The following is a 22,672-nucleotide window of genomic DNA, read 5'->3' as shown; positions in this document are numbered from 1 at the left end:
ACTCATTTTCAACAAAAGTGCAAAGAGAATTCACTGGAGAAAAAAGATAGTCTTTTCAACAAATGATGCTAGAACAATTGGACATACACATGCAAAAAAAAAAAAAAAAAAAGAGAAGAACTTTGATCCACACCTTGCATCATGTGCAAAAGTTAACTCAAAATAGATAATAGGGAGTTCCCTGGTGGCACAGTGGTTAAGAATCCGCCTGCCAATGCAGGGGACACAGGTTCGAGCCCTGGTCCAGGAGGATCCCACATGCCACAGAGCAACTAAGCTCGTGCACCACAACTACTGAGCCTGTGCTCTAGAGCCTGCAAACCACAACTACTGAACCTGCATGCCATAACTACTGAAGCTCACATGCCTACAGCCCGTGCTCCACAACAAGAAGCCACTGCAATGAGAAGCCCGTGCACCTCAACAGAGTAGCCCCCACTCGCCACAACTAGAGAAAGCCCACACGCAGCAATGAAGATCCAACACAGCCAAAAATAAATAGATTAAATAAATAATTTTTTTTAATTAAAAAAATAGATAATAGATCGAAATGTCAAAACATTGGAGAAAATTTCTGAGACTTTGATAGGCAAAGATTTTTTAGATGTGACACCAAAAGAACGATGTATAAAAGGAAAAATTGATAAATTGGATTTGATTCTCTAAAATTTAAAGCTTCTGCTTATCAAAAGACACCATTAAGGAGATAAAAAGACATGCCACAAACTAGGAGAAATCTTTGCAAATTACATAATTGATAAAGGACTTATATTCAGAGTATATAAAGAATTCTAAAAGCACAACACTAAGAAAACAAGCAACCTAGCTAATAACTGAGCAGAAGATTTTAATAGACCCATTAAATGGCAAATAAGTACATAAAAATATGCTCAATGTCATTAGTCATTAGGTAAATGCAAATTAAAACCATAATAAGAAAGCACTATGCTCCCCACTAGAATGACTAAAATTGAGAAGATTGACCTGCCAAGTGTTGATGAGGATGTGGAGCAACTAGAACTCTCATACATTGCTGGTGGGATTGTAACATGGTGTAATCAGTTTGGTAAACAGTTTGGTAGATTCTTAAAATGCTAAACATGTACCTACCTTATGGCCCATGCATTCCACTCCTAGGTATTTATGCAAGAGAAATGAAAGTATGTGTCCAGACAAAGGCTTGTTCATAGCAGCTCTATCTGTATTAGTTCAAAACTGAAAACAACCCAAATGTCCATTAATAGGTGAATAAGCAAACCCGTATTTTCATGCAATGAAATGTTACTCAGTAGTAAAAAGGATGAAGTACTTATTATGCTGATTGAAAGAAGATAGACCAAAAAAACCAACAAAAAGTGCATACCGTATGAGTCCATTTAAATAGAATTCTAGAAATGCAAACTAACCCATAGTGACAGAAAGCAGATCATGTTTGCATAGGGGGTGGTGGGTGTGGGGAGAGGGATTCAGGGAAGAAAGGATTGCAAAGGTGAAACAATGTAACTCAGATTGGGATTTGAACCCACGGTCTGTTAACTGAGATTACACACCTGGTCTCAGGACTTAATGAAGCTCAGGTTCTTGATGTCTCATTGCAGAAAGAATTCAGCAAGAGACAAAATGATAAGCAAGAAGTGGATTTATTCAGAGAGAAACACAAAAGGTGAGAAAGGCACCAGGGTATGGGGTTTGTCGGTTTTTATAGGGGTGCGTAATTTCATAGGCTAATGAGTGGGAGGAGTATTCCAGCCATTTTGGGGAAGGAGAGGGGATTTCCAGGAATTGGGCTACCACCCACTTTTTGACCCTTATGGTCAGCCTTGGGACTGTCATGGGGCCTGTGGGTGTGTCATTTAGCTTGCTGATGTGTTACAGTGAGGTATACTGAAGCTCAAGGTCTAGTGGAAGTCGACTTGTCTGCTGTCTTGGACCTATTTGGTTCTGATCAGTTTACGTTGTGTCCTCAGGCTATGTCATTCTTTTAAAGGTTGTGCCCTGCCCACTTCCCTCCTGTTTCAGCGGGGCACAAGGAAACTATTGTGGGTGATGTATATATTCACTTTCTTAATTGTGGTGGTCATGTCACAGGATACACACATGTCAAAACTCTTCTAATTGTAACTGTTATTTATTTAGGCCACACCCAGCGGCTTGTGGGATCTTAGTTCCCCAACGGCCGTGAAAGTGCAGAGTTCTAACCACTAGACCGCCAGGGAATTCCCAAATTGTAAATTTTAAATATGTGCAGTTGTTGTATGTCAGTTATACCTCGATAAAGCTGTTAAATTTTCCAATTTCTTAAAAATGTAAAAGGTAATACAAAAATAAAAGATAAAAAGTCACATAACTTAAGAACTAAAAAGTACAGAAAGGTTTACAATGAAAAATTCCTAGTTGCCCAGTTTCCACCACCCACTACAGGTAACAAAATCTTTTGCATTACTATCAACTTTACGTAAGTGAATGTTTACCTTTACTGACAATAGTCAATAGTAAGTAGCAATTCAAACAAAGATTTATCTACCCTTAGAGAGTCAGGTAATCCCTAGGAGAGCCTGCTGGTCAATGCCCAGTACTGTATTGAAAGAATACACTGTAATCCTTTTTGCCTATTTCTAAATTTCAGGTAACTTTTCTGAGAATTCCCTGGTGGTCCAGTGGTTAGGACTCTGAGCAGTCACTGCCGAGGGCGCGGGTTCAATCCCTGGCCAGGGAACTAAGATCCCACAAGCTGCACAGTATGGCCAAAAAAAATTAAAATTAAAAAATAAATTTCAGGTAACTTTTCTTATGTTATCTATGTGTTCATTTCCTTTGTCCATTTTCCTTTTGTATTGTTGATCTTTTTCTTCTTGATTTCTGAGAGCTTTTTACATATCAGAGAGGTTAGCTCTTTGTCTATGATGTGAGTTGCAAATATTTTTTCCAGTTTATAGTTTTTCTCTTTTTTTTTTTTTTATAGTTTTTCTCTTGATTGAACTTTTTTTGGGGGTGGGGGGGCAAAGCAGAACATTTATTCATGGAGTATACTTTATCAGTCTTTCATATTATGACTTCTGGATTTTAAGTCATAGTTAAACCAGCCTTTGCTCAAGATCATGAGGAATTCTTCTGTGTTTTCTTCTAGAACTTTTCTGTTTCATTTGTACCTTCAGATGGTTGAATCTGGAATTTATTCTGGTGCACAGTGTAAGTTGTGGGATATAATTTTTCCACTTTTCTTTTGAAACATTCACACATTTTTGAAATAAAGCTTTATTTTCTCCTGGTGTTCTAAAAGTACTAGCATTGTGGATGAAACAATGACTAATTTTTAGAAGTTTACTTTGGAACTTAGGGCCATGCAGTGGGACATTTATCAGTATGGCTTGAATGTCACTTTGAGAAGCAAAAGTTGCTTACTCTACAGTTTGTAAAAGTTACCTTTGAAACCAACATTTATTTTATTACTCAGGGCGTTTCCTTTTTTTTCCTGCCAAATCAAAATTTGGTAGCTGGTGGGGATAATTTCCAGTAGGTTGCCAAAGGAGATAGTTTACAGTGGGGAATGGAAAATACAAAACAACAAAAGTAAAAAAAACACAATAGAGGGCTTCCCTGGTGGTGCAGTGGTTGAGAGTCCACCTGCCGATGCAGGGGACACGGGTCCGGGAAGATCCCACATGCCGCGGAGCGGCTCGGCCCGTGAGCCATGGCCGCTGAGCCTGCGCGTCCGGAGCCTGTGCTCTGCAATGGGAGAGGCCACAACGGTGAGAGGCCCGCGTACCGCAAAAAAAACAAACAAACAAACAAACAAAAAAAAAACACAATAGAAAAAAATTCCTTTATGCATGCATTGCTCTCTAACAGCTCTTATCAAAACTTCCACTGAACTGTAGATCACAGAGAGGTATTGTTCTCTAGCTGGAAGCCACCACTTCTAGGTACTTGCCCTGAGGCAGAGAAGTCTTTGGTTTCTCTGGTCCCCGTTCAAATCTGACTTAGCTTTACCATGTGATGGTATTCAAGGGTAGCATTTCAGAAAGCAGCACCGTGACCCCAAGGCAATGATCATCTAATTCAGACAATACAGTTAACTTGTCCTCTTTCAGTCAGTCATCCATGTTGCTAATGTTTTTGGTCATCTACTAGGTACCAGGCACTGTCCCGCCGTCATGGAGCCAGCAGTCCACTTGGGGGAGGAGCAGCTATTATGGCACACGGTAGAAAGTGTCCGACAAAGGAAGACTAGGGAGGTGAGGGGGCCCAGAGGAAGGGCAGCTCAGTGTGGGGAAGACAGGGGACGATGCTAGAGGATTGATGCCTAAACTGAGTTATGATGAATGGGTAGGAATTCGCCAGAAAAGGAGAGGGGAAAGGGTACTCCAGACAGGGGAAGAGCATTGGCAAAGTCACAGACATGTGATGTGTTCTGGGAACTATAAATTCTAGCAACCAGAATGTAGGGGCAAGGAAGGAAGAGGTGAGAGACCAGGCTGGAGAGGTAAGTAAGGGCTGGATCGTGCAGGATTGGAAACTGACTTTCTCTGCAGGGCAATGGGGGGAGCCATTACAGGGTCTCCCTGACAAACCTGCAATTTTCTGAAAAAGTCAGCCCTCTCCATGCCTTTGTCAGGAAAGGCAGGAGGTCCAGGTTTAGGCTGTATGGAAAGAGCCCCCTTGGAGGGGCCAGAGGAAAAACAGAGATTTGCTGAGGCCAGGGAGAGAAGCCCTTTGCGGGGAGGTCAGAGAGAGGGAGGAACCCTCTCTCTGGCTGCCATGAGAAGGGGCCCCCAAATCCAGGCCAGACGCAAGGAGGGTCAGGAACGCTGAGGCAAATGTCACTTGTGGCTTTTTTTCCCTCTAAACAAACTAAACAAAGCAGCTGCGCCCGGTGGCCCCTCAGGAAGGCCAGTCATTTCCTGAGGAGATATGAGGCCGCCCAAGCATTGTTCCCGGTTTCCAGCATGGCCGCCATTACCTGACCAGCGCCACGGCCGGTCTGTCCGCGGTGCCTGGAGAAGCTCCCACATGGGTCTCTGCTTTTCACGGGGCAGGTTTCTCACCTCCGTCGCGTGGGAAGTGGCTTCTGCCTCCGGAGCATGGCGCAAAAGCAGAACTAACTGCCCGAAACCTTCGCTCACTCTCAGGATGCAGCTGGGGTGGACCCAGGGGGGCACGATGTGGCTCCGCGTCCTGCTGACACTTCTGCTCTGTGAGTTTTCCCTCTCTTCCCACATCACTTAAACTTCACGAGAACTGAAGCTCGTGAAGTCAACATATTTCTCCTGTCTTTTCCAGGTTCAAGCCTTGAGGGTCAAGAAAACTGTAAGTTGTAAAATTCCTACCTGTGACTCTTAAAACTCATGTCAGATTGCTCGGGTTTAATGTTTGTAACAATTCAGAAACAGATTCAAATTGTCGGCTAAAGTTGATTCTGCATTTAAAGAAGGTTTTGGAACAAAACGCTTATTCTAAGCCAAGTTTTAATCAGCATGTTCTAGATGTAGCATACATTTCTAGATCCTGGTGAACTGCTGTTTGTTAGGATTGGGGGGGGGTGATAAGAAAGTGATTCCATAATTTGTTTTTTGTTGTTCTACCATAAATTTCTTTTTTTCATATCCTACCCTACCCCTGATTGTTTATTCACAAACGAGATATAATCAGTTTGTTAAATCCATGAAGTCAGAACATAGTTTATTTAGTTATTTTTTTAAAATATTTGATTCATTTATTTTTGGCTGCGTTGGGTCTTAGTTGCGGCATGCAGGATCTTTCCTTGCGGTGCTGGGGCTTCTTTCTAGTTGTGGCGTGCGGGCTTAGTTGAGGATCTTAGTTCCCCAACCAGGGATCAAACCCGTGTCCCTTGCACTGGAAGGCGGATTCTTAACCATTGGACCACCAGGGAAGTCCCGAAGTCAGAACATAGTTTAAATTGTTGTTGTGACTTTTTTTTCTCCTAAATGATCTAAAACAGATTAGATATCATTTCCCATCTACCCATGAGGCTACGATGGTATCTGCAATATTTTGTGCTTGGGCATGGGAAGTGGGGCTTCTGCCTGTCTTTGAAATCTGGTCTGTCATCCACTTTAGAGCTAATTTTGAATCATTAAGATGAGCAGGTTTGGAGACTTCCCTGGTGGTCCAGTGGTTAGGACTCCATGCTTCCACTGTAGCGGGCACAGGTTCGATCCCTGGTCGGGGAACTAAGATCCCACGTGCTGCACGGCAGTGCAACACACACACAGAAACACATGCCCACACACACAAATAGATAAGCAGGTTTTGTTTTGCTTCATCTGGACCGTGTGAAGGAGGGGACTGGGCTGGGTCTGGGGGCTGAATAGAGGGAGAGCCCACAGAACAGGATCCCCTTGTCAGAGGTCACTTCATTCCACGCAGAGTCGGGGTGACTGGGTTGCAGACAGTTGTACAGCTATTTGGAGATGAGGTGTGTGGGTGACACTGGTTTATTGAGCCAAGGCTTGGAGCGGTAGCTCTGCGCAGAGAGGGCTCGTGCTGGCTACTTAGCAAAGCCGGTCTGGCGGGTCTCCTGTGCGTGTGTCCATGTGCTTCGATGGGTGTTTGATTCCCATGGCAACCCATGGAGGCAGGATGTCCATTATCTTCATAATCAACCTAATTGACTGATGATATCTCTGCACCTCAGAGAAACAACCGACTTGTCCAAAAAGAGCAGGACATCAGCACCAGAACCTCCCCTTCCCAAAACCTGATTGTCCGGAGCCTGGAGCCATAGGCCTGACTCAAATCTTTAAAGCCACTGTTACTCTGTCTCTCTGAGCCTTTTTCCCAATCTGTAAAATGAGGGTGATGCATCAGTATGAGATGAGATTAGATAAAAAGAGGTGACGTGCCAGCCCAGCGTGCGGTGATTAGTAAATAATGGTTTCCTATGGTCCTAGCTCACCCACCATCATGGCTCCTGCACCTCCCTCGCTCTGTCCACTCCAGCCCTTGTGCCCTTGCTCTAGCCCAGACCACACCCTGCCAACACGTGTGCCTCTGGGCTTCTGCTTCTCTTGCTCCAATCTCTCTCCCATCTTTGTCCTCACCTCAGGGGGAAGTAAATCGCTCCCTGCCCAGGTTTCCTAGAGAAAGGTCTTCGTACCTTCGGGGGAGACCTCAGAGCCGCAGGACCCAGAGCCGGGAGGCTCTCCTACTCCCTCCTCAGGCTTCTGCCCTGTTTTATACAAGGTGCCTGTGCAAGGTCACCACTGGGTGCTGGCAGAGTTGGGGCTGGGACCCAGGTCTCACATTCCTCAGGCCACCCGGGACCACGTTGCACGTGCACGACCTGCCAGCCTGCTCCATGTGGCCTACTCCATGGTTGAGGTGCGTGGTCCGCCCTGGCCCTTCCTCTCCTTTTACTTCGGGCCTCCGCCCAGCCCCAGCCGGCCAGTCTCAGGAGATGACCTCAGCTCCCTCTTCACCTAGAACACAGTGCTGTCTGGAGGGACCTCCCTCCACTTCCCGCCCTGCCCCGGCTTCAGGCTTATCTTCCTCCCCACCCGTCCTCCTGACTTCCCTCCTGGCTTCAGAAGCTGTGTCTATCCCGTGGTGGGGCAGGGCCTCCCTGTCCACCTGGGCTCCGAGCCCATCCCTGGCATCACCCTCCTCCCCCAGGCTCTCACGCTGTCTTTATTCAGCCTCCACCCCACTTTTAGTATCTATTCTTTCCTTTCAGTCTACAAACATGATTGGTAGCTCTTGGTTTTTTAGGAAAACGAAAAATCACAAACAATCCCCCCGCCCCCCCAGACACCCCCCGTTTATCTTGTGCCCCACTATCTATCCACTCCCTTCCTCAGTCAAACTTCTCCAACGCCTGGTTTCTAATCACCGTCTCTGCTTCCTCACCTCTCAGGCGCCCCTACCTAGCAGGTCTGGCCTTGGCCCCCACGCCTCCCTGCCACTAGAACCCTCTCATAGATGCCATTATCATGTCCAGCCCTTAGCCTTTGGGACCCCGGTGTTAGCACAGAGCCTCTTTCTTTGGCCTCGTAGACCTTCTTCCCTGGTGTTCTCCCACCTTTCTGACAAACCCTTCTTTTTTCCCCGGGAGACTTGGACTTTCCCAGGGTCTCATCCTCTCTGAAGCTCAACCCCCCAACTCTGTACACCTCCACATGCCCACCCTCTAGTCCACTCCAGCTCTGGCCACTCCCCCCACCATCAAGCTTCCCACGGGGCCAGTGGTTGACATCTCCTCCTAGTGGTCCCCCGGGCCCCTCAAACCAGCTGCGCCACCGAGACTTTGGCTCCGCCCTTACCTTTCTCTGGCTTTGTCTCCGTCAGCCCACGGCACCCATATCCCCCTGGGTACCTAATCCAGGAACCTTATCTCCCACTCTTTGCCTCAACCCCCATAGCCAATCAAACAAGTAAAACACATATTACAAATGTTATTATTAATGACATTTAGTACGTTCATCACGTTGTGCAAACATCACCTCTGTCTAGTTCCAGAACATTTTCTTCGTCCCAAAAAACAAGTCCGTTTGCACACGCTAAACATGTCTCAAGTCCACCCCTGCCCCTCAGCACCACTGCATCTGCCTGAGCAGAGGCTCCACCAGCTTTCACCTGAACCATCGTCCAGGTTGGTACAGGCCTCCAGTCTCTCCTCCAGCCCACAGTGATCTTTCTAAAGCTCCAGTGTCATCCTGTTACCGCCTCCCCGGCAAAACCCTCAGGACAGGGCGCAGCTTGTCAGCATAGTGGGCAAGGCTCTCTGTTCTGCCCCCTCCTACCTGGCCCCCTGGACCCTCCAGCCTCACACTCTGTCTCCTGTAACCACCAGTGCCCAGAATGCATTGATTTCTCATGCCTCTGTGCCCTGGTACATGCTGTTCTGCCCCGAGCACCCCACCACTCTTTCCTGTCCTGGTCCAAGGCTCAGTTCAGGGGTCACTTCCTTCAGGCTTCCCTTGGCCTCTCCTGGGCAACCCTTCCTCCTGGTGCTTACATGATTGTACTCCAGCTATCTGGGTCCCCACCAGCCTGCACAGTCTAGGACAGCGGGGATGCTTTCTTATTCACCTTGTAATCCCAGCACCTGACACAGGTGCTCAAGAAATGTCTCACTGAAAGGGACTCGAACTGAACTTGGAGGTGCTTGAGATTCAGATGAGCTGGGTCAGCACACTCCATCCTGAGCACCGCAGTTCATCAGAGCCTCCATGCCTCATGGCTCTCTGGATTTTCCTGGCAATGATGGGGGGCCCCTTCTTCTCCACCCACTGCCCCCTTTCTTTCTGAGTCATTTCCAGGTTGAGGGCTGAGTGGCTGGCTGAGTCATGATGCCTCATCTTCCCTGGAGCATCAGCATCTGCTGACCCACAGCCTGAGGTAGAGGGAAGCAGGTCCCTTTGTTTTAGGATCTGGGGACTTGGCGCTGTGGTGCCTTATCTGTGCTGTGGTGACTTTGTTACTTGGATCGTCTCCATCAGCCCCTCGTCTCTCCAGGTTGAAAAGATCTGGCCTTTTCAGGCTATTCTACAACCCCGTCCTTCCATTACAGTTCTGAACGTTTTGCGTCCTGTCTCCAAAGAAACGCATCAGAGGTGGTTCATGGGCCCCCGACACCCATCTGTGAACCTGCGGGAGGCCCGGGTTGTAGCAATCACTCTATCGTGTAAATAATGAGACCTACACACAGGTCTCATTACTGGCTGTTCCTGGAAAGTTTATTCACAAAGAGGATAATATCTTCCATATTATCTTAATAATCAGGTAGAGATTTTTTTTTAATTTTTGAATATTTTATTTATTTTTTTATACAGCAGGTTCTTATTAGTTATCCATTTTATACATATTAGTGTATACGTGTCAATCCCAATCTCCCAGTTTATCACACCACCACCAGCCCCCCGCCATTTTCCCCCCCTGGTGTTCATACGTTTGTTCTCTACATCAGTCAGGTAGAGATATTTGAAGGTTGGGTGGTGTGTTTGTTATCTATTGCTCCTTAACAAATTATCCCCAAACTTAGTGGCTTAAGATAACAGTTTATTATCTCACAGTTTCTGAGGGTCAGGAATCTGGGAATGGCTTGGTTGGGTGGTTCTGACTCAGGGTTTGTCAGGAGATTGCAGATAAAATGTTGGTCAGGGTTACAGTTATCTGAGGGCTTGTCTGACGCTGGGGAATCTGCTTTTAAGCCCACTCACGAGGCCGTTCCTCACCTTGTGGGCCTCTCCATAGGGGCGCTCATGACACGGCAGCTGGCTTTGCCCAGAGTGAATGATCCCAGAAAAGGAAAGAGTGACCAAGATGAAAGTTGCAATGTTTTTTATAAACTAATCTCAAAAGTCACCTACTAGCACTTCTGCTGTATTGTCGGTCATAAGACCAACCCTGGTCTGATGTGGGAAGGGACCATATGTGGGTGTGATAACCAAAGGCAAGGCTCACAGGGGCCCGTCTTGAAGGCTTGATACCAGAAGGGTGGTGGTCGTGGTGATAAAATCTAGGCTGCTGTTCTGTTGCATCAAGTCAATGAGCTGGGATCCGTATCTTTTTTTTTTTTTTAATATTTATTTATTTTTGGCTGTGTTGGGTCTTCGTTTCTGTGCGAGGGTTTTCCTCTAGTTGCGGCAAGCGGGGGCCACTCTTTATCGCGGTGCGCAGGCCTCTCACTATCGCAGCCTCTCTTGTTACGGAGCACAGGCTCCAGACGCGCGTAGGCTCAGTAGTTGTGGCTCACGGGCCTAGTTGCTCCGCAGCATGTGGGATCTTCCCAGACCAGGGCTCAAACCTGTGTCCCCTGCATCGGCAGGCAGATTCTCAACCACTGCGCCACCAGGGAAGCCCTGGGATCCGTATCTTGGATAATTTTTTTAATATAAATTTATTTAGTTTTGGCTACATTGGGTCTTCGTTGCTGCGTGCGGGCTTTCTCTAGTTTCGGCGAGCAGGGGCTACTCTTCATTGCGGTGCCCTCGGGCTTCTCACTGCGGTGGCTTCTCTTGGTGTGGAGCACGGGCTCTAGGTGCATGAGCTTCAATAGTTGTGGCACATGGGCTCAGTAGTTGTGGCTCACGGGCTCTAGAGCGCAGGCTCAGTAGTTGTGGCGCGTGGGCTTAGTTGCTCCACTGCACGTGGGATCTTCCCGGACCAGGGCTTGAACCCACATCCCCTGCATTGGCAGGGGGATCCTTAACCACTGCACCACCAAGGAAGCCCTGTGTCTTGAATAATTTTAAAAAATGCTTTTCCTTCTCCTGTCCTGCCTTCTTTTTTTTTTTTTTTTTTATAATTCTTTTGGCCGCACCGCACAGCATGTGGGATCTTAGTTCCCCGACCAGGGATCGAACCCGTACCCCCTGCAGTGGGAGTGCGGAGTCCTAACCACTGGACCGTCAGGGAAATCCCATGTCCTGCCTTCCTTTCTTCTTCCTTGTTTGCTCCCGCTGGCCATGGAAGTGTGTGGTTCCTACCAGTGAATCAGCTGCGTTAATTTATTAAGCAGATGTATATTAGATTTGCTTAGAAAAGCAAGGTAAGCAGAAGCATCTTGTGTTAGTGCACATCATCCTCTCTAAAAAACTGCTACCCGATGCTTTAGCCAAGTTTGCTTTAAAATTGTTAAACGGTGGTAGAACTCCCTAGGGATGGTCGGTAGGAGACCCAGGCAGGGCTGGCGCTGAGGCTGGAAGGCCTGGAATAGGGAAGAACTGTGAAATGCAGACTGTGAGCTCTAGGTGGGCAGAAACTGTGACAATCTTACCCTTCTCTGAACCCCCAGTACTGGGTGCAGTGCCTGGCACAGAGACGCCCCCTTCAATGTCTGCTGAATGAATGGTACTGAGGAAGCAGGAAGGAGGTGTCAATCAGGGGCCAGGTATCGGGCAATACAAACCTGCCCCTTCAGTGCTCTCAGCCACCTTGGTTCCGTCATTGTTCAAGATTAAAATACAGGGAAGGCAAGTATTAGTGTTCCTACTTTATAGGAGGAGAGGTGGTAGTCTGGAGAGGTTAAGTACCTCCCAATGACGCCCAGCTAATGACTGTGGGATCGGGTTTGGACCGGGTGTGCCTGACTTGCTTTCTTCCTGTACCCAGTTCTGTGTTCCAGTCTGGGGTGTACCAGCCATGGGTATGCATTTCATTCAGGATGATGACACTAAAGTAGCCCAACACAGTGGGATGACTAACACCGGGAGTCTGGAGAAGTTGCTGCAATTCACCTGGGAAATTAAAAAATTGTTGGGTTTTTATTTTTTTTCTGAAAAAATTGTCTAGAAATATGATTTCAAGAAAGACCTTTAGAGACCTCAAGACTCAAGAGTTGGTATTATATCTGTGACTGACAGAATCTAGCTAACATTTTGCAAGCAATTCATCTGTGCCAGGAACTGTGCTCCAAGAACTTAAACTAAGGTTCTCATTTACACTTACTGTTATTATGTCCATTCTATGGATAAACAAACTGAGGCTCAGAGAAGCTCAGTAACTTACTAAAAGCCACACAGTTTGTGAGCAGAGATGGGATTTGGCCCAGGAAGTCTGACTCTGCACTCATCTTCTGCTCTTTACCATCTCCTGATAGAATCACTGTACTAAACAGCATGGCTTAAAATGAAGAAGGAGGTACTGAAGGAGTAGGGAGACTTGCCTGTCCCTACCTGGGAAGGGAACGTTTTAATCTATGGGAAACTAAACATGGTTCAAAGAAACTTCTGTTCCGAGAGCTCACCCAGCAAGCTCCTCAGACCAGGAGCTAATAAGGAACACAGAAAGACAGAAAAGGGAATTCTAAAGATTACTGCTGTAAGAAATAAAGTTAAAAAATCATCTTGTTTCATCTCATGACTAATCAGATGCCATTTTTTGTTAAATTAATTGCTCAGAAAAAAAGGCACAAGAATGGACTGTTGTATTCAGTTTAAAACCTGAGACATATTATAGACAAGTTAAATTCTAAGGTGTTCAAAAACAGTTTGACGTTATTAAAAGAGAGAGAGAAAGACGATTTTTTGCCAGTATCTCTGGCCAGCTACCTTGCTATACCTTTTTTTGTTTGTAAAATTATTTGGGAACACTTATAAAAAATATGTATTATTGTTCAATAGGATAAAATAAATAAGGACATCAGAATGAGAGGAAAATATGGCAGGCAAATAAAACTGTGACTCTTTTAGCACAGAAAAATGCATCCCAAACGTTGCTAGAGGTAAAATTTGGGGCGTATACTATTTAGCAGCCAAAGCAAAAACAGGAAGCAAGATGCATGAGAAAAAGTGGTTTCAAGTTCTCACCCATCTGGTGAGGCTTCTGACTTCATCAGCTAGAAAACACCAGTTGAGACTGTGCTAATTTTTTCAGGCGGGGGTGGGTGGGTGGAGTGGGGCTGGGGGAGCGGTTCCTGGACGTGAGCATGTGATTTCGGAGTGGTGGTAGCCATCATTTATCAAGCAATTACCGTGTACCAGGCACTGGTACACCCAGGAGATCACTAGGTAATTTCCTGCTCGTCTTCTGTAAGTCTTACAACAACTTACTACGTAGGTATTATAACCCCATTTTATAGATGAGAAAGTTGAGCTCAGAGAGGTTAATCACCCAAGGTCACACAGTAAGTGATGAGCCAGGACTTGAACGTTTGTCTGCTTGAATCCTATGCTCTCTCCAGGGACCACCATGTGGCAGCTCACAGGCTGCATACATCTTATGGACATGTTTTATTTGTCACACTCCGAAGACTGCCACCTTGTCATGGTGGGAATATGAGCAGCTTAGTATCAGCTGCCTCGTGCTTGACCCGCCACACACAGTCACTACTCACCTGGGACCCCTGGACACTATACTGCATGGATGTGATGATACCAATCTGATGTGGTGACGTTGTTTCTGAGATAACAGGTGTGTCTGCTCTCCTCCCCTTGGCCTTTAGCTTTCACCATCAACAGCATCCACATGCAGATCCTGCCGAAGCAGGAGGTGCAAAACGGGGAGAACCTGACCCTGCAGTGCGTCGTGGATGTCAGCACCACCTCGAGTGTCAAGCCTCGGCACCAGGTGCTGTTCTACAAGGATGACGTGCTGTTTCACAACATCTCCTCCATGGAGAACACAGAGAGTTATTTTATTCCCCAAGCCCGGGTCTATGACGCGGGGACATATAAATGCACTGTGATCCTGAACAACAAGGAGAAAACGACTGAGGAGTACCCGGTGTTGGTGAGAGGTGAGTCTCTGGAATGGAACACAGCTCAGGCAGGTGAAGCGTGAGCACATGCAGGAGCCAGCATGGTGATTGAACGAGCCGTAACACCGGACCTACCTGCCCGTCCGTCATCCTTCTCACTCATCTGCCCGACACTTTCCTAACCTGGAAATGCAGGCATTAGACACGCTCCCAGTACACCAGGCTTTTCCTCACCTCCATGCCTTTGCACATGCTATTTTCTCTCCCTGGAATACCCTCTTCATCTCGTCTCCTCGGGAACTATTTCTCCTTCAACACTCAACTCAGTGATCTCTTCTCTGACACTTTCCCGAACAAAACTGATCTCCCCCATGGTCCCAGTCCTTACAGCTCTTATGCTCTCTCTGCGATCAATGGTATTGGTATCAAGGTCATGCGGCTGAGTGTTGACTCTGGATTCTGCAGTCACTCTGCCTAGATTCCAATCTGGACAAGTCCCTTAACCTCCCTACACTTTAAAATTCTCATCAGTAAAATGGAGATAATAATACTGCCAAGCTCAGGAAGTTATTAAGAGGATTAAAAGATATCCTGTTAATAAAGAGCTTAGTGCAATTTCCAGCACATAATGAGTTTCCAATAAGCGGCAATTACTATTTGACTCGATATTGCAACTTTCTCACATATCTGTCTGCTCTTCTGGATTTTGAGATCCTGAGAGAAGAGATGGTGTTTGGTCTAATTTTGTATCTCAAACAAACAAACAAAAATCTGGCTCATAGTAGGCACTCAATAAATGACTGTGGAATAAATTAAACAGTTGAAAACAGCAAGTAGTAATAGAGATGGAAAAACAAGAGAAATATCATTGTGGGAAATTTGGGTCATAGAGTTCCATCCGTCCATTCATTCATTGATTTACTCCTTCAAGAAGCACGTCTCAAGGCTGCAAGTCAGGGAAAAAAAATAGGTGCTAGACATGAAAATGCATCAGACAGGTCCTAGCTCTGGACGCAGTTACAGTCCTGTGGGGAAGAGAGACATGTAAACACATCATTGCGGTCCAACAGTCATCTGCTCTGAGAGCCTTGGGAGCACAGCGGTGGGAGGAAACAATTCTGCCTAGTGAAGTTAGGGACGGCTTCCTGGAAGAAGGGACACTGGGTCCAGATATAGAAGATCGTGTGGGAATTTGCTTGATGGTGAAGTGGGGCAAAGGACAGAGAAAAGGGATGTAGCATAAAAGTGAAAGCGCAGAGCTGAGAAAGAGGTTGCCAACCCAGCAGAGTGCCCCTCGGTCAAATTCTCCACCTCCTGAAGACAGGTCTTCATGTCCTGTCTCTAAAATAGAGATCACTGGGAATCTGTGTGTACCCTTGAAGGTTGCTTTGTTTTTTTTGGTTTTTTCATAAATTTATTTATTTATTTTTGGCTGCGTTGAGTCTTCGTTGCTGTGCATGGGCTTTCTCAAGTTGCGGTGAGCGGGGGGCTACTCTTCGTTGCTGTGCGGTGGCTTCTCTTGTTGCGGAGCATGGGCTCTAGGCGCATGGGCTTCAGTAGTTGTGGCTCATGGGCTCAGTAGTTGTGGCTTGCGGGCTCTAGGCGTGCAGGCTCAGTAGTTGTGGCGCACGGGCTTAGTTGCTCCACAGCATGTGGGATCTTCCGGGACCAGGGCTCGAACCCATGTCCCCTGCATTGGCAGGCGGATTCTTAACCACTGAGCCACCAGGGAAATCCCAGTTGTTTTGTTTTGAGGATTAAATGGGTAGCAGATGAAGCCTTCTTAGTGATGGAGTGTTGGATGAATGAATGGCCCGTCATGTGCGAGGTGCTTGCCCAGACCATCCTTAGATAGAAGTAACCCTTTCATCAAACAAGAAGCAGGAAGAACCAGTGGGCAAGTGTTTGGGGGCGTTTTCCTTTCAAAAGTATACAACCTCTGGCCACCTTCCCGTCAGGCTCTGAGGCTCACAGGGGAGAACGTGACTACATCACCCCCCAGGCCAGTTCCTCCCTGGGTGTCCTCTGGTCTGTCGGGGCACGGCTGGCCAGATATCCCTTTGTGTCACCAGGGGCAACAGCCACAGGGATGCAGACCAGCCCTCCTCCATCTCCACTGCGGACAGGGGAGGAGCCAACAGGTCCAGGTATTCACGTTAGTGATGAGGAAAGATTGGCAGGCCAAGAGTTTGGGAAATGTACGTTGAAAAGAAATGCGCTGGCAAACTTGGATGATTTAATGGATACAGTTTGTGAATTCAGCCCTGTGCCTCCTTGACAGCTGCTGGCATAACTGTCATTTCTGCACTTTTGAGCTCACTTCTGTGATCAGAATAGTCATTCATACTATTGTTACCTCCAGTAATAAGAAATACCACTTATCAGGCCCTCATGAGATAAACAATTCTAAGTGCTTTACACATGTTGCATTTTCCTCCTGCAGTTGCACTGGCAGATAAGCCTGGTCCCTCCCATGTACAGGTGTGGCTGCTGGCACTCGGAGAGGTTGGGTGGACGGGTCCCGTAGAAGGCAGAGCCAGAGTGAGAACCAAGATCTATCTGACTCCACAGTTGGCCTGTCCAACTCTTGATTATTATGATAGGTTTTTGAAGTAGACAAAAGGCAATTCGTTCATTCATCAACCATTTATCGAGTGCCCACTCTGAGCCAGGCTGAGGACCCAACCATGAATAAGACATGACCCCGTCCCTTGCGGAGCTCGTGTGGGGCAGGGCAACACCTTTTCAAACAGCTGCCACCAGAAGTGACAGCAGTGGTGAGAACACAGTACAGATCTCCTTCCCAAGAGGACGGCCCTCCATCACTGACCTGGGTGGGTCAAGAAAAGAGGTTCATGAGTCTTGGGTGACTGGGGGAGGTGGCACATCCAGGAAGAGGCAGTTTTAGGATACAAGCAGGTCTGTCTGACTCCAAGGTGGAATTCATGATCCCCAGACCACGGGGGCTGGATGGGACATCTAGTCTCAGCCAGGCTCTCCTAGCTCCCCCGAATCTGACCTTGGCTTACTACCCATTGTATTTTCCCCTCCAGCTCGTCCTCGGCTCCGGACGGCCCTCCTGAAAAGCCACTCCTATCACTTGGCACAAGCAGATCCCCATGCACATGTGCGCCCTGAAATGCCTGTCCTTAGCCCTCATCCCACCTCATGTGTCCAAATAACCCCCTCCCCTCAAGATTCCTCTCAGGCCCTATTCCTTTCTAGGATCTTCTCTGATCCCCCCAGGCAAAGAGGGCGTCCTCCTTTCCCTACTGCTCCGTCACTCACTGTCTCTATGACACACTCTGATGCTTGGTTATTTTCAGCTTTGCTTTTTGAACTGAGAGGCCACGCCTCCCTCCTCTCCCCCGACCCTCCCAACCTCTAGCTCTGGAGTCACACAGACCTGGAGTCGAGTCTCAGCTCTGGGGCTTGACGGCTGTGAGTTTTTGGATGAGTCTTGAATCTCTCTGAGTATTACCTTCTTCATCTGTAAAATGGGCATAATTTTCTCTTTCCTGCCCACCCAAGAGTTTTATTATGAGAATTAGAAAATTGGGTCATGGATATAAAGTCAATCCTAGCTTGTGGTAGGCATTCAATAAATTATAACAACAATCACAATAATATCCATAAATACTGGCTGTTTTGTTTTGTTTTTAACTCTATCAGTTGGGATGATTGCCTTCCTAATGGAGTTATAAACACTGAAAGCACCAACCACATCTTAAACAAATTTTATATTTTTCAAAGTACCTGGTACGGTGCTGGAAACATACTCGCTCAGTAATTACCTGGTAGGTAGCACTGAGGTTCTGGGAACAAAACAAAAGAACCCTCAGATGGGTCAGCCACAGTGACTCAGCTGAGGGACGCTTGTGCCACTGGAGCAAACATACTAACGGACTTTCTCTTCCCCCAAAGGAGTGTCCGATCCCAGGGTGACGCTGGACAAGAAGGAGGTCATAGAAGGCGGGGTCGTGATGGTCAACTGCTCTGTCCCAGAGGAAAAGGCTCCAATACATTTCACAATTGAAAAATTCGAACTAAATGTAAAAGGCGTCAAGCAAAAAAGAGAAAAAACTTCCCAGAACCAGAATTTTGTGACGCTGAAATTCACAGTTGAGGAGCAAGACCACGCTATATGGTTCCAATGTCAAGCGAGGATCGTTTCGGGGACCCACGTGGAGCCCTCTAGATCCATCAGGAGTGAACTGGTCACCGTGAGGGGTCAGAGTCCTACTCTCCTTTTTATCATTCTTTCTGGTTTGCTGGTTTGGTCTGGGGAGGAAGAGCCCAGAATTGGAAAGGGGCTGGGGCCTTCTGGCTGGACTGCTGTCTCAAGACTGTTCTTAATCACTTTATGTTTTTCAAACTTTCTGACTGTGACACAGTTAAAAATATATATATACATATATATTTCCCAACAACACTTAACCTTAATATACGACGCATTTTGCTATTTTTCTTTCTATTCTCTTTCAGTTTTTTAAAGCACTGGCCTCGACTCCCTGAAATGATGCCTTGTGTGACCTGCAGTTTGGAAACCATGGCTTTAAGCCAGTGAGGATCAGACACCAGGAAGTAGGATCTGGAGGGGATCCAGAGGGAAGGGGGGCCAGGTCCTCAGCATTTGCCGCCCAGGTTTTTTGTTTTTTTTTTTTAATTTATTTATTTTGGCTGCGCTGGGTCTTAGTTGCAGCACGCGGGATCTTTTTTAGTTGCGGCATGCGGACTTTCAGTTGCAGCATGTGTGCAGGATCTAGTTCCCTGACCAGGGATCGGACCCGGGCCCCCTGCATTGGGAGCGTGGAGTCTCACCCACTGGACCCCCAGGGAAGTCCCTCTGCCTCCCACATTTGATGAGGGACTCCACTCTTCTACCCACCCTTCCATCCCCAAGACATTGGACTAATAGGAAACAAATGAGGTGACCTGAGAAATGCTCTCAGGAGAGAAAGGCAACAGCAGAGGGGAGCCTGGGTGTCAGTGTCCAGGACAGAGAGAGCTCAGAGCTCCAGGTTAGGCAACCAGCAGCTCCCGGTGACCTGAGAGGGAAGCAGTTGTGAAGCAGGGAGGAATCAGGAGAAGGCACAGTCTACTGCAGAGAGCCGCAAATGTATTCGGGATAGGAGCCCTAAAGCTTATCATAAACGACCCTCTGCTTTTGGTACCTTACTTCACCCCTGCCCAACGTGTATGCATAATACTTTATTTATGTGTATATATTTACTATATAGTATTATGTATATATAATATATAGTATTTTGTATATACGATATGTTTCTTATTATAATACATGGCGTGGGTTAAATTTTCAGAAAACATGGTACTATATAAAGTATGAAATGACAGTCTTCATAGTAAGTACCACTACTCAGAGAAAACCCTTGTGTGGTCTTCTAGACTTGTTCTGCTCATTCATCATGTACACACACAATTTTTGCTTGTTTTTCTTTGTTTTTACAAAAAAATAGGACCAGTCAAACATTCTACCTTATAACTTCTTTTTAACAACCGTAACATATATGGACTTTTGTCCATATGAGGAAATACAGATCTTTATCATTTTAGTGGCAACTCGGAATCCTGTGCCCTAATATATTTGCCTCGTTTTCTATTGATGGACATTTAGGTATTTTCCCACTTTTTTCCTATTAAGACAATCTTGCTTATACTTATAACTTACACATACTTATACCTTCTGTACTTTCGTGAGTATTTTATTATTATTTATTGGTCAAATTGTTGATTCAAATGTTTTGTGCATTTTCAGTATTGAAAGATATCGCCAAAGTGCTCCTCCAAATGGACAAACATTTCCATCAAAAGTGTTCCATTTTCCCACATCCTCACCAACACAGAATATTATCAATGTTTTGTTATTTTTGGCAATCTGATTGAGGTGCAGTGATATATCATTGCTGTGATTTGTATTTCTTTGGTCTTCCATGAGGTTGAGTATGCTTTTTATGTTTATTGGTCTGTTACATTTCTGTCCCCATAAACTGCCGGTTCATACACACTTTGCCCATATTTACCACTTCTGGTTGATTTGTTTGAGCCCTTTATAAATTAAAGGAATGTGCTCTTTCTCAGGTACTATGCAAATATTTTACTCAGTTTGTCATGTGTCCTATTTTTTATTTCCATGAAGAAGCTTTTAATCTTTAGTTAATCAAATTTATTCATCTTTTGGGAATTCCCTGGCTGTCTAGTGGTTAGGACTCAGCACTTTCACTGCCATAGGCCCAGGTTCGATCCCTGGTCTGGGAATTAAGATCCTACAAGCTGCACGGCACAGCCAAAAAAAAAAAAAAATCTATGCATCTTTTTTCCTTACGGTATCCAGTTCTATGATTCACACCTAAAGTTCCTCCACACTCCAAGATTATTAAAGAAAAAATGCACCTGTGTTTTCTTTTACTGTTTCTGTGCTTTAACTTTTTTTTTTCTTCTGCATTTAGATCTCTGGTGCATCTGGAGTTAGATGCTCTCTCTTTTTGACTTTTACTCAGGAAAAGACTTTTTTTTAATTATACCTTTTTATTGTGAATTTAAATGACTTTACAGTAAAAAAAAAAAAAGAATATTAAAGTATTATATTACTCTGAATTCACTTTTGGCATTTTTTAATGTTCTTATCTACATTTTACATAGTTGTAATCTGTGTACATACTCCCTTACGCACTGCTGTTTTTTTGGTGGGAGCAAAGGCCTGGCCCTATTTCTCTCACCATCTCCTGAAGATCCGACGCCCTGATATCTGACCCATGTCCATATTTTATTAAAGCAGTGTTTTTCAAACTGCACGAGTCATGAAATCAATTTAGTCTGTCACAACCAGTATTTTTACAAAAGAGGTAGAATAGATTAGAAATCACTTTTGGAGGGGCATACGGTTATTTAAATATGCATTTCCACGAAGCTGCACTTTGGACAGTGATGGAATATCTAGGCTGAAATGCCAGAGGTCCATGAAATGGTGCGATAATTACCTAGGAAATCCTTGGTGGGCAGGGGGAGAGTCTGTTTGTCACTGCTGTGATGATTTCTGAGGTCATTTGAAGAAAGTTCTGTAGATGAGATCTAGGGAAGATGGTTTGGCCTTTGGGAAGCTCAAGGAAGTTAGAGAACTGAAGTTAAGAAGAAGGCTGAAGATGCAAGAATGAGCTAGAAGGGAGGGAGCATCAAAGCAGCCTTGGCTACGGTTTTTGAGAGGAAAGGTTGAATTTTTTTAATTAATAAGGAAAAACTGTGGTTGGTATGAAAAAGAACAGAAAAGGGGAGGAAGTGCCTTTCCCCCTCACCCAGGTTTGAACCTGAATCCAACCAGCTTGTCCTCTTCTTGTAGAATCCTTCTCTAATCCCAAGTTCCACATCAGCCCCAAGGGAACGATCATAGAAGGGGATGATCTCCACATCAAGTGCACCATTCAAGTGACGCACCTGGCCCAGTCGTTTCCGGAAATCATAATCCAGAAGGACAAGGCGATTGTAGCACACAGCAGGCATGGCAACGAGGCCGTGTACTCAGTGATGGCCATGGTGGAGCACAACGGCAACTACACGTGCAAAGTGGAAGCCAGCCGCATATCCAAGGTCAGCAGCATCGTGGTCAACATAACAGGTAGGGCTGCTGCTGGAGGGTGTCGGCATATGGCGGGCTCAAGAAGCTGCTGTGCTGAAATCCAGGATGGACAGTGAGAGCTGACCCTTCTGCTCCTGCTGGTCTGAATGAATGTGCTCAGGCAGGGCCATGGTGCTGGTGGGGAAAAGTCAGTACAGAGCAAGTAAGCCGCTCACTGTGGTGGTTGAGGGTGCAGGTTGTGGCATCAGATCCCAACCCGGCCACTCAGTACCTCTGTGACCTTGGGTGCGTTATTGACCTTCTCCTTGCCACAACTCTGAGATGGGGATAATGACAGCCCTCTAGGACTCTTACAAGGACCAAAGGACATCACCCTGCCATAAAGGGCCGCATATAGAGTAAGCACTCAGTGAAGTGTCAGCTGGCGTTTCTGTTATTACATCACGTTTTTCTTTCCTCTGTGCCAAATACTATGCTAGATCCCTGTATCCATGTGCAGGTCCTATGACAGGGTCAGGAATGAGAAAGCATGACTAAACTCAAAAATAATAGTCCCAATTCCTCTTTGTTGAATACTGTATGCCTGGTTTACATACATTTTCATTTCGAGCTCACAACTGTAGTATAAGGTAAGAATTATGATCCTGGCTTTATGGAGGTGGAAGCTGAAGCTGAGAGGTTAGGTCACTCACCCAACAATTAGAGCAAGGGTCACCCCCAGGCCTGTTAGAGTTCCAAACCCATGTACCTAAAAGTTCCGTTGGACTCCTTCCTCCTTTTCCTGGCTTTTCTTTTCAAAAAGTACTCTACTTTGGGAATCCCCTGACGGTCCAGTGGTTAGGACTTGGCCCCTTTCACTGCTGGGGCCCAGGTTTGATCCCTGGTTGGGGAGCAAAGATCACGTAAGCCATGCGGCCAAAAAA

At 46.1% G+C, this 22,672-nt stretch overlaps 1 protein-coding gene across 2 annotated transcripts in view; it reads left to right on the top strand.

Moving 5' to 3' along the window:
• Positions 1-2,690: 2,690 nt before the first annotated feature.
• PECAM1 (platelet and endothelial cell adhesion molecule 1) overlaps positions 2,691-22,672 on the top strand; it is a 57,448-nt gene continuing 37,466 nt past the window's right edge. Inside the window, exons 1-5 of one of the 2 annotated variants that reach the window (XM_079905979.1) lie at positions 2,691-2,778; positions 3,128-3,189; positions 13,904-14,197; positions 18,083-18,388; positions 21,513-21,788. In XM_079905979.1, coding sequence (XP_079762105.1) covers positions 3,156-3,189; positions 13,904-14,197; positions 18,083-18,388; positions 21,513-21,788 — 910 coding nt within the window. In that variant the 5' untranslated portion in view covers positions 2,691-2,778; positions 3,128-3,155. Of the gene's footprint in view, positions 2,779-3,127; positions 3,190-4,882; positions 5,195-5,280; positions 5,308-13,903; positions 14,198-18,082; positions 18,389-21,512; positions 21,789-22,672 lie in introns of those variants that run through there. The other variant, XM_079905978.1, reaches the window with a different exon arrangement.

The sequence above is a fragment of the Stenella coeruleoalba genome, assembly GCF_951394435.1.
Source record: "Stenella coeruleoalba genome assembly, chromosome: 19".
NCBI classification, from domain to species: domain Eukaryota; kingdom Metazoa; phylum Chordata; class Mammalia; order Artiodactyla; family Delphinidae; genus Stenella; species Stenella coeruleoalba.
Note: the sequence above shows the minus strand (reverse complement) of the source record. Positions and strands in the feature narration are given on the sequence as shown.